This window comes from Glandiceps talaboti, chromosome 10 (genome assembly GCF_964340395.1).
Source record: "Glandiceps talaboti chromosome 10, keGlaTala1.1, whole genome shotgun sequence".
Taxonomy (NCBI): Eukaryota; Metazoa; Hemichordata; class Enteropneusta; family Spengelidae; genus Glandiceps; species Glandiceps talaboti.
This window is the reverse complement of record NC_135558.1, coordinates 16342076-16355038: the sequence shown is the minus strand read 5'-3', so window position 1 is coordinate 16355038 and position 12963 is coordinate 16342076. Positions and strand designations below refer to the sequence as shown.

Genomic DNA, 12963 nt, shown 5'->3' with positions numbered 1-12963 from the left:
CATGTATGTATGTATGTATGTATGTATGTATGTGTGTATGTATGTATGTATAGATGGACGGATGGATGAATGGATATATGTATGTATGGATGGATGGATGGATGGATGGATGGATATATAGATATATGTATTGATGGATGATGGATATATATAGAGATGCCAAATAGTGCAAAATTGTTTATATAATATGTAGAAACATTACAAATACATTTTCAAATATATGTTTTATTTAAGAGCGAGATCAGTAATTCAATATAGGATTTTTTTTTTTTAAACTATATTCTTTTACTTTCTTTGGCCATTTTAGTTCTCATACAAAATTATTATACTTTCAATGGATCTGTTTTGTATCCCTAAATACAAATATTTCTGAATAATGTTATCGAATTTAGAAATGGAAGAAATTTCACTATAATAGTAAATGCATGGCATTAAAATAAAGTGTCAACAAAAGAGCTATTTCTTTCCTCACTACTTATTGGTTTTGCATTGTTAGCACTGCATACTGATTTGAAACTGATTATGTGCTGTCTGAAACAATTTTCAATTTTGGCCAATTGAGTTAGAAATTCCAAAATTCCAAAAGTTTATATCGTAACATTAGACACAATGTAGATGATGCTTAGCAACTACGGTGCAATGCTTAGCAACTACAATGCAATGCTTAGCAACTATGGTACAATGATTAGCAACTAAGTTGCAATGCTTATCAACTACGGGGCAATGCTTAGCAACTACGGTGCAATGCGTAGCAACTACAGTGCAATGTTTAGCGAGTAAGGTGGTATGCTTAGCAACTACGATGCAATGTTTAGCAAGTAAGATGGAATGCTTAGCAACTGACTCCATGGCAACTATTGGCAATGCTTAGCAACTGCGGTGCAATGCTTAGCATGTAAGGTGGTATGCTTAGCAACTATGGGGCAATGCTTAGCAACTACAGTACAATGCTTAGGAACTAAGATGGTATGCTTAGCTACTATATATGGGGCAATGCTTAGCAACTACAGTGAAATGCTTAGCAAGTAAGGTGGTATGCTTAGCAACTATGGGGCAATGCTTAGCGAGTAAGGTGGTATGCTTAGCAACTACGGTGCAATGCTTAGCAAGTAAGGTGATATATATGCTTAGCAACTATGGTGAAATGCTTAGCAAGTTAGGTGTTATGCTTAGCAACTACATGTATGGGGTAATACTTAGCCCAACTACAGTGCAATTTTGACAACTACAAACATTCTTCAATATTTAGCAACTAAGATGCAATGCTTAGCAACTACATGATGCTTAGCAACTACTCTACCAACTGTATAACAACTATGATGCAATGCTTAGCATCTATGGGACAATGCTTTGCAACGAAGGTGTAATGTTTAGCAACAACAACAATAATCTGCATGCATGATGTCATACTGTTAAATATCTTTGGTACTGTGACTACTGATTGTATATCGTGACCCATGTGAAGAAGCCTAATGTTAAAGCATTACTAAAAAACATGACGTGATGTGTAAATTTTATTGTTCTTCTTAATACGTTACCATTATTTACATTGAATATGCATAGATTTCAGAAACCTAATTTCCTGAAGACCCAGCTAAGTCTTTGAAAAATATCACATTGCATGAGACATACTAACAACTTCTTAAAGGGGCCTTGTCACTACGAGTCGAAAGACGATAAGTGGCAACATCCCTAGGGCACTAGTATTATCCGGCTGAATGAAGACAAATATTGAGAGAATACTATAATTATACCTCCTAAACAGACAAAATGAAGGAGTTTTGAACGTTTGCACTCATGTTTCGAGATTGCAGAACCAGCAAAGTTGACGCACATTGTGTGTGACGTAGAACGACCAGGGTGTACATTCCATATTTTTTGTTCGAGCTCGTTCAACTTGTAAAGGAGTATATATGTTAAAGGGGCACAAACTGAGTTTAAATGTTTTGAGGGCGTAATTTTGGCTGCAGATTAAAATGTACATGTTGTTTCTAATTACTGAAACGTAATGGTTAAAGAACTCAAACCTGTTATTCCTATAAAAAAATACATAGACGAATGGATGACGTATTTTATAATGCGTGTAATTAAAATGTCAAGGAAATTGCTATTCTGCCACCAAAAGGGCTACAAATGTCTGAATACGACCCAGTGCCATTGAATGCATGCATCAAGATTAATTTTATACAAGTATAGTTAATTAATCATGGTTTTATGTAAATATTTTCACTCTAGTCAAGTAATATATGAACACACTTTGTGTCACTTTAACGAATTTGCATATCTGTCATTTCCTCGAAAATAACGAAGAATTCTTTTATACAAAAAAGTGGCAAATGAGCATTCAAAAATGATTACTTCTTGAAGCACAAAGGGGTGTTTAAAATACTGGTACATTGTCTGTTGGTGGGTCTATATTCTAAACGAACATTTCCGACATCAACCAGATGGCAACTAGAACCTTTGGCTTCATCCACAACCGTCTCCCTCTTCCCACGACATGTTCATCTGAAAAGAAAAAGACAATTTTGTGGGGGTTTTTGTGTAATCGCGTAGTACTCATAATGTGTTATTTGAACTGCTTTCTCGTTGGCAATTGTTCAGGTTGTAACTTTAATCTGAGCCTTTAAAGGTCTTATTTAACTCCGCCAAGATTAGTATAAAATGTCCGTATATTGATTTGTATTGGTCCACATCATCAACTTGGTGAACGTATGTAAAAACAAATATATGGTAACTTAAGAAACACATATTCTTATACGGAAAGGAAGCAAACTAAGGGGCGATCACACAATTGTCACACAAGCTCAATAAATGAACTTCGTTCGCTTATAATTAGGACAAACCCCCTAACCCTAACCCTAAACGAATGTTCAGAAGTGCGACATCATACGTTTATATATGATGTAAACCAGAATGCAAAGTGCAAAAGTCATACCATTACAATCGTTGCAATGTAAAAACATGGTAAACATGAATTTCCAAACTTATGAACTTGTTTACTGAGATGATGGTAAAGACATCCAAATACTACCGTAAACCCAGGACTGTATCTTAAATTAGAAATTTTTTTTTTTCCATTTTTCAGTAGTAAATACAGAAGCTGTTACATGTATCAGTGAAGGCGTGAAAGTTTTCGAAATTGGGTTAGAAGTGCGATAATGAATTCGAAATTCAGCAATCGCAATGACGCAAGATCCCCACCCCCCCACCCCCAGACCCCACCCCCAATAAACGAAGTTCGCTTGTTGAGCTAATGTGATATTGTGCTATCGTCCCTAAGATAAACACAAACTAAAATATGTGTGCAATATGTTGATCCAAGACATTGCAATGTAGCTTTTAGATTCAATTAGTCATTTGCATACTGGACGATTTTCAGTAATTACGCTATATCTGAACCATGTACAAACTGATGTAATTACACTCGCAGTATAGTGGCGTCCCTGATATCTAGCTTTCCTCAAGTGGTGCATACTCAACCTCTTTCAACTTTACACTTTCTTGATTACATGGTGATTATAGCTACATAACCAAGGCAACGCTATCCCCCAGTTGTATACTGCCACAACAACGAATTCAGTTTGTGTCTATCTTATTTTGCTGATACCTCGCTTTCCATAGTAGTAGCTTCCAAAATAATATAAAAAGTCATGTGAGGTACTATATATTCCATACACGGGAAAGGGGTGGTGCCCTTTGCAAGAAGTGTTTTCATCAATAGCATATATGGCTCCCTGTAGCGTAGTGGTTAGCGCACAGGATTAGCAGTCGGGAGGTCACGGGTTCGAATCCCACTGGAAACAGGGGATTTTTCTGTGACTGACCCAAACCCAGGGTGAGTGTTCTACAGACTCGATGGGTAGGCTGTATCACTCAGCCGTGTCTCACTCACAAGACGAGTGCGAATTTGGGGGGACTCCTGGAGTAATGACTCGAAAAGTCGGGGACGATTACTCACACGGAGCCCGCAGGTGCTATGTTTGCCGGGCCTGGGTGACTCTGGGATAGCCTGTGGACTGACTGGGAAAGCCTTGACAGTTCCACAGCAACGTGATATAGAGCGTGCAGTATAGCCCTGTCACGTAGTCCCAAACCCGAATGGATCTCTGTAGCATTTGTGTTTGTTTGTTTGTATTTGTCTGCATAACAGAAAATCGCTGGGAGGAATTCCCAGCACAAAAATTAAAAAAAAAAAAAAAAAAAAAAAAAAAAAAAAAAAAAAAAAAAAAAATATATGGTGTACATTAAAATGGAAACACAGACAAGTAAAATTACCAAATCAATTTTGGGGCCGACCTCTGTTTGACTTCTCATGATACTATATATGTCAAAGCAGAAGACAGAAATATCTCCACTTCATTAACGCCCTATTTCAGTAATGAAATAATTTACATACCACATTCATATTTTTCCCCATAACCAGTGTGACATTTACATTCACAACTCCGTCCATCAATCAAACCTTGCTTACAGAGTTTACCATCACAGCAATGTGTCTTCGGGTCATATGGTCCTTCATCTAGGAACGGATACACAGTCTGTGTTATTCATAGGCCACAGGCATATAAATCTCTGATAAAACATTTATGATGTGGACAGGATTTAAGGGTGAACTGTAGGTGCTGACGTAACACTTATAATAATATATTTACCTTGACAAATACAGAGGGCTAGTATATTACAGCGCCAAGACAAAGATACAGCGATAAATGTGATGTCGTCACATCATGTTTTTTCCATGCACGAAACCCAAGCAACAGGCACAATTAATTACCAAAATAACTGAACACGTGACAAGTACATTAGGACTCCTTTCCAATTTCTTTTAAAGTAGATAAGTTGTAAGCATAAGTTTTACAGAATAAAGTAACTATGACAACCTGATGTACACGTCTAGTTTTCCCCTTTGCCTTTTTTTCAGTTTTCAAAGCGATGCCTATCAGACAATACAGTGAAACTGTTTGGTTTTTTTTTAAAAAGCAAATTGATGTTTGCCTGAATGTAAATTTGCATGGCTTGTGTAAAGTCACGCATCCATACAGGCAATAGCAGCATTGAGATTTCGATAATATTGTCGAAGTAAAATAACTGACAAAGTCTTCAGAACACCAACTGTTCAAATCTGTATATCGTAAGTTTTAAATGCATTATATTTCTTTATGTTGTTTTTTGTTATAGATCAAATTCTGTATTTAATTGTTATACTTTTCGGAACTGTTGTTGTTGCTGTTGTTGTTGTTGTTGTTGTTGTTGCTGCTGCTGTTGTTGTTGTTGCTGCTGCTGCTGCTGTTGTTGTTGTTGTTGTTGTTGTTGTTGTTGTTGCTGCTGCTGCTGCTGTTGTTGTTACTGCTACTGTTGTTTTTGCTCAGTTCTACTTGTCATGTATATTTTTCAGATCTGAACTCCAAAGACAAGAAAATTCGAACACTTACTGCAAGCTCCACACATAAGGGGACACCTTGGCTCAACAAAATACCACTCAGGATCATCGCATAAATGTGGATACCAACCATTCCAGCAATACTTATGGTTATCTGCACAAGGTTCTTTTAATAAATCGAAAATCATATACTAGTGAGTGGGAAAACTACACAATGACTTCTTCAGAGAGGAGATTCTAGCAAATACAAAGAGGGAGTATATAGCTTCGCCAGTCATGAATGCAATGCAATGTTTCCAGTAGAAATCTTGATTTGCATTTGGTCCTCATCTGGTGCTTCATTTGCATATATGTTATCCACAGGCGTTTCTCTATAATAACCTATCTGGTGTACACAAATGGCTGATTTGAAGTGTGAAATTGCGATATCTTTTGTTTTGCATCGAAAAGGGTTTGATTTTGTTTGCGAAGGAATAACGTCACATCTTAGTAATACTTTACATTGACACGACTGACTCTTATGATAAAAGATACAAAAGTGGTGATAGATGCCTCAAAAACTTGATATTAGAAAGAATGGCCACTTTATTACCTGAACAATCCAGCCCTGACCAACCTGGTTTACATGTACAGGTACAATTCTCTTGTGTGGAAATTCCGCAGTTCAGACATAGCAAATGACATTCTAGTTAAATCAGAAACAAAATGATATGAAATATATTTTTTTTTAAATATTGGAAGTATAAATAATATATGCAGAAAAATATGTTGCTACAGATACGGTATATATACTGAATATTGCTCTTGGCAAAATGAAGGTTTTCGTACATCGATAGTTTTTTATTTAACTTACCACAGTTGATGCGATTTTCATCTTTGCAAGAAGGGTCTGAAAACAAATGAAAAGGGGAATTATCGCAGCCTGTGGAGAATGTCGACGTCCGATCTACCTGTACCCTACCGTTTTATTACGAGTCTAATCCTTACTGTCTAGTAAGGAATCGGAACAGACGCCATCAAAATACGAAGGACGAACAACAACGTTTACATAGGGTGGGATAATTATATATTATTCCCCAATACTTATTTCCGTTCAGCCAAGGAAAATACGAATGACCTAAGGGGCTTTGTCTCTTTCTGTCTAGCTACCCGTAGTGACAAACTCTTAGGTCACAAGTATTTTCCGGCTGAATGAAGAAAAATGCTGTGAAATGATATAATTATACCCCCTCAAGCATGATACAAGAAAAACGGGAAAAATAATGGCGATTTAATTCAATGAATATTTCGCGAACACCACAGACCCATTGACGTAGTGACGTAGAACGACCAGTGTTTATAATCCCATATTCTCTGTTCAAAGACAATATCTTGCAATTACCTCATGCATGGTAATATTTTATTATTTCCTACAGTTGATAATACACAAATATTTGTACAGTACTGATGCAGATATACAGGGATGAGTAAATCAGTTTTGATGCTTATAAATTTTGTTGAAGGGTTGATTTTCATAATTATACCACGTGATAGCAAGATATGCATGTTCAAACATACAACGTATTCAGGCGCAGAATTACGAAATATTTATGATGTCCTCCCGAAAGAAAACAACACACTATTTTTTCAATCTACGATGGCGTAAATCACACCGACCAAATATGCACATTGCTGCATCAACACTGTATAAATATTGGGATATCATTGTAAGAAATTCAACATTAATTATTTCTCAAGTATTTTCCTTTAGTCTGCCGGAAAATACTCGTAACACGCAGGTGTTGTTACAACCCGTCTTCAAATCATTATCTAAAACTCAGACCACTAAAAATAGTTAGTGGTCCGAGTCTAAAAGAATCTCTGTCGATCCAACGCCAGGATAAACAAACAATAAATGAACCTCGGGTGGTTCTCTTCTGTCGTAATAGAATTTCTAATAATAACCCTAACAGTAACACTTAAAGATACACTATAAAAAAAATACTCACTGCAAAGTTGCTCCTCACACCAACTAGGGTAGGAACAAAGAGAACAGTAGTGGCCATTTTTGTAGGGACTAACACCAGGGTAGTTTCCCCTATAATAGAAACAGAATATTAAATGCAGCCAATTAGATAGTGCACGTACATGTAACTTACTCAAAGAGTCTTGAAAGGTAGTCCTCAATATGTGTATTTTCTCTATTTCGTCTCTACTTTTCAGGTGATGTAAATAAAGATAAGAGTTATTTTTTGTTTTAAATTGTCCGTGTTTTTTCCCAGTATCTTTGTAAGTAATCGTGAAGGAATGGCATCCCGACACTCGGAACTATTATATGAATCATGAATCCATATTTGGGGAAAAGGGTTCATTAAATGAAATGTCAAGTGTACTTACGGAGGGCGATAATTACAGGTCGTTATGTGTTTGAAACCACATTCGTGTATTCCACATCCAACTTGGTACGAATTCGCCCACACAAGCTGAAACATAAATGAACAAAGAAATTAAGAGACATTTAGATTTCTATCGATCAGAAATGAGAACTTTTGTTGAAAATGTTGATAAACGTTCTTACTTTCTTTGTATTTGTGTGTGTTTTAAATCATCGTTCCACAGACAGCAATAAACTAATAGGAAGAGAGAGAGAGAGAGAGAGAGAGAGAGAGAGAGAGAGAGAGAGAGAGAGAAGAGAGAGAGAGAGAGAGAGGGGGGAGGGATAAAGAGGGGGAGAGACAGAGAAGGAGAGACATCTAGACAGACGACAGAGCTAGAATGTGACATACAGATGGATGGATGGATGGACAGACAGACAGACAGACAAACAGAGATAGACACAGGTACGCAGACGACAGCGATCGAGAAGAAGAACAAGATTATCTTCTCTTAAACGTCCTGAATACGACAAAAAACATCCAATTGCCAACAATTGCGTAGTGTAATTAGCTTAACTATTAATGTCAAGGAAGAGTACTAGAAAATAGACAGAAGATCCAGCTACGAACTACCAAAGAGTCTTGATCTGACAAATATCGACACCATGAATAATTAATAGACTATACTGATAGATTAAGTTGAAGAAGTAATGATTTTCACTCGCATATTCTATCAATAATATTTACCTGCGTGTAATGACCGCATATATTTGCTTCATTATTGCACGTATTTGTGTCATAATCATAATCCTTGTATTCGCTATACCAGGCATTTATGGCATCGAGGACACTGTAAAATAGTCAACAAGAAAGCACAATATCAATTGTTGGTGCTGCTTTGAAATGATGGGTCTGAATTCTCTTGGCATTCAATCCGTATAATTTCTCTCTGCAATGAAGTAATGCTTATAATCTCCCGGTATTCCAAAGGAGTGCTACGTCATCGAGGACGAATAATTCCCCTCGTGTCGGGCCGTATCAGACATAGGGAAGTCATGAGTCCGAGATGACGTAGCACGAATGAGAAATACCGGGAGATTATTTATTTATTATATACATAGTCCCACTATGTATAGGATAAAAAAATAAAATAAATAAGTACGACAAGAGACCGTTCGCTATATATCTCATCGTAAGAAAACCCGAAAGTCGAGCAGCAAGACTACCCGTAGGCATGTCATTGTCTTTATCGTAAGCTGCCGTGTAAACGTTAGCTCTGTGATAGTGACTTACTCGCCATGAGTTGCGAGGTTTTGACCATAGTCGATATCTTTCGGGTGGTCAAATATACACTGTTCTGACCAGTCTTGGGCAAGTTGCGCCAGTTCCTCATCCCAAACCTGAAAAAAAAACACAAAACGCCAATGTATGTTCATGGACAGTGAGTGCACAATACCAAAGATTTCAACTCAGTTTCATCAGAAGTGTACTAGGAAATATCAGCGAAATTTGGGATTCGCTTCCAAGAAATATCTATCTATCCATCTATCTATCTATCTATCTATCTAATATCTATCATATATATATATATATATATATATATATATATATATATATATATATATATATATATATATATATATATATAGCTACTTATCTATCTTATATAAACCAGTGTATGTGCTAAGGGCAGTAAATAGGTAAAAATCTAGCGGGGTTCTATTTGAAAACACTGCCATATTTACCCCTTTCTCCTTTTCTATTACCGGGGGTTCTCTAACTTTCGCAAAATCACTGTATATACACACAGTGTCATCCTTTACACACACACACACACACACGCATACATACACACACACACACACACATGCATGCACACACGTACGCACTCACGCACGCGCATACACACACAAACAATGGGTAGTCGCACACACTGATACGTACATTGTTAGACATAGTTACTAGTAACTACATTAAAAATACGGAAGTAACCCCACATGACACGGGAATGGCATAAGGTTGTGACTCTTTGGTCTGATGGATAGCTTTTATTTGGAGAAATGCCAAACTGTTCCTTTATGTAAATTAAATAGGGGTATTAACACTAGAAGGCTGGACGTAAACAATTGAAGTTGCCATATCTGCAAGATGTGCATATCGTCCCAAGTCGGCCAGCAGCCTACATCTACCATATATCAATTTGATTTCTACGTCTAAAGTGTTGTTGTAATTGGAGTTTTATAAGTAACATATAAACCATAGAGGGCGTTTATCATATTCCTGAGTACATTGTATGTTTTGAAAATATGTATACAGTACGCTTATGAAAAATAATGATATTGTTGACAAATTTTGTGACAATTTATTTTGATTATAAGTACAAAAAATTTGAATATTTTTCTTGAATGTTAAAAATGTTAAAATCATTATGTAGAATAATGGAAGAGTCATCAGGGAGGCACGCCAGAATAATCCCCCCCCCCCACCACCACCACCGCCAGCCTATATTCTCCCGATGTACCAGGGCTGTCATGGTCATCAACCTCAGACAACTAATACGAACCATATTACTTGTATATCATTGTTATATCATATAAAACTGTACCATTTTCATCATATCTGCTGCTTCCGGGTCCGTCTTTCTCCTCAGATCATTATGTGTGTTCACAATAGCTTGTATTTGTGCTTCAGAAAAGGGCCAAACCCACGAACCATAGTCAGTGGAGTCTGTCATTCGTTCAAGCCTTGTGTACCCAGGATTCTCTCTTTGAGGTCTGGAAAGACTTTCGATATATGAATGCGCGTCTTGAAAATACAGAAACGGTATTATAAACGTGACGGCATGCTTCAGAATATTTTCCATATCTAAGGTTTTAGTGGTTGTACGGAAACTGGAATGGAAAGAAGGGGAAGTTGCTTTATGTGACATAGTTGGTACGCCGTCCCGATGGTACACGGCGCCCTTACTTACTCTAAACAACATGGCAGGCCCACAACCAAGTGAACCGTCAAGTCAACACCGTACCCTCGGCTCATGTCAACATTAATGTATATAAATCAACGCACGTGTATCACATGATCTCAGTGTGTGTTTTTACAAGTTTCAGAGTCCGTTCTTTATGATCATGTGTAACGACCCAACATATAATAAACATTTTTTTGTATCGGTTGTTCTCGATTATGGTACGAGTTGAATATTACTTTATTACTTACGGTTGAAATCATGTATTGCTGTATCATGAATCCGTGATTCGTTCTTCAGAGTGAGAGAGGCATTCTTTAGAACTCCACTATACTATCAAAAACTGTTATCATTCGAGTGCATGGCGTCATAACACCGTTTGCATGCCAGCAAGATCTAACATTCAATAAAAACTGGCGCTAATTCAGTCACAAACAAGTAATTTCTTACTTATCTGTGATTCAAGGTACATGATTTGTACTTACCTTAATACATTTGGCGTGAAAAAAAAAATATTTTCCTTTTCTTACCGTGTATATCGTTATAACTCCTCACTAAGAACACGAACGACAGACAGCATTGTTCCTGTTATATATATAACAGCAATCATTGTGGTTCAAAGGAACTATTGTTTGGGTTATCATACAATAACATGGTGGCGTCCTCAGAGGTCGTGACCTTAGTTAAACTCGTACCATGCGTGTCTGCTCGATCGAGTTGCCTTCTGCTTTGTTGAAGCTACCCACTCGCCATACTACATGTAGTATCAATGGAGCTCTTTAAGCCCACCACACCTGGAATTTTGTGTGTTCTCGCAGAAATAAGAGATACTACCATAACCAAAATGATACTATGGCCCAAAAATAAAAGAGAAAGAATTGTTTCTGGTCAGCGCGCGCATCGCCTAAATAACTTCGCGTCGGTCTTTATTTTCATGTTTGTCCATCCAATGCAGTCTGCAGATCTGGGGGACACATAAAAATAACCCTTCCTCCTTGAAGTGAAGACAACTGCAGAGCCAACCATGAACAAACAAATGACATCTGCACCACATACAATTTTGGCCTAATCATACGTATTTGGCCTAATCATACAGTCTGTAATGCATTATGAGTAAAATCAAAGGCACAAAGTGGCATCGTCGCAAACTACGACCGTTTTACGGTACCGTTCTTAACGAGCTGGTCCCTATTATTTCGTAGTGGAGAGGAGGAAATAATAGCTCTGGTTTGCGAGAATGACAAAGTGGAGGTAATTGTGGAGAAAATGGGACAGGCCTAATACATCGTTTTACAAGTCTGATAATTGGAAGGGGGGGATATATTGCTCATGATTTGAACTAAAGTGAACCTTAGGAGTCGTACGCGCGGTTACCTTACACATTTGAGAATAAAAGTTATATACGCAGTCTTACATCCATCTACTTACCTTGTAAGTTTGCGACGACGACGACGACAACAACAACAACAACCACAACAACAACAAAAATTCCGGCCTCACAGCAACGTTATACCCAATCTGATATGGTGAAAGCAGCTAGATGTCTTTATTTTATACTTCTATTTCCATCGTGTTGAGTCGTTTGTTTTGTTCCGGATGAAGGCGGTGATCACCCGGAACAAAACAAACGACGGCAATAGTGGTAAATAAAGACATCTAGCCGCTTTCACGACATCAGATTTTAACCAGATTGCATTATACCCGTCATTTACCCACCGCATGTTATTATGAGGCAGTTGATAGCCAAGCAAAGAGGGTGTGTATCTTCCTTAATATCTCCTCATATACCGACAGCAAAATTGAGAAGTACTGAAGGTCCTTTTCACATCATATATGATACTATTGATAGCCATAGCTCAGAATTTTGCATTCCAGCGATGTGTATATAGGAACGAAAATCTACGTTTTTTCAGTGTTTTTACAACTTTTAGGTTGGGGAACCCCGCGGCCCGGTAACAGAAAGGGTGAAAATGGCAGTGTTTCCCAGAGTCTGTGGTAATTTTGTTTGGGAACCAAGGTAAAATGACATTGGAACCGTGGTAGATTTTACATACTACCGCCCTTAGCAAAGAAAAACTTGTTTACCATTCAGTTTAATCTGGTTTTAAAAGAGTTCGAGGTCAGAAGAGGACAGACCTATGGAAAGCCACAGCTGACTTAAGTGTGCAATTACTATTATTGTATGAGCAAATACTATGTTATTATGTGCATTAAATATTTTATTATGTGCAAATCTTAAGTTATTATGTGCATACTGTATTATT

General features: G+C 37.3%; 1 protein-coding gene across 1 annotated transcript; it reads right to left on the bottom strand.

The window, feature by feature from the left end:
- Window positions 1-2235: 2235 nt before the first annotated feature.
- LOC144441182 (GLIPR1-like protein 1) lies at window positions 2236-11280 on the bottom strand. Its single transcript, XM_078130730.1, has 11 exons — window positions 11230-11280; window positions 10343-10542; window positions 9031-9137; window positions 8485-8587; window positions 7760-7845; window positions 7372-7460; window positions 6237-6272; window positions 5976-6068; window positions 5436-5549; window positions 4400-4522; window positions 2236-2508 (listed from the first exon to the last, which is right to left on the bottom strand). Exons 2-11 carry the CDS (start codon window positions 10469-10471, stop codon window positions 2420-2422), a joined length of 969 nt encoding a protein of 322 aa, XP_077986856.1. The 5' UTR covers window positions 10472-10542; window positions 11230-11280; the 3' UTR covers window positions 2236-2419.
- Between the last annotated feature and the right edge of the window lie 1683 nt (window positions 11281-12963).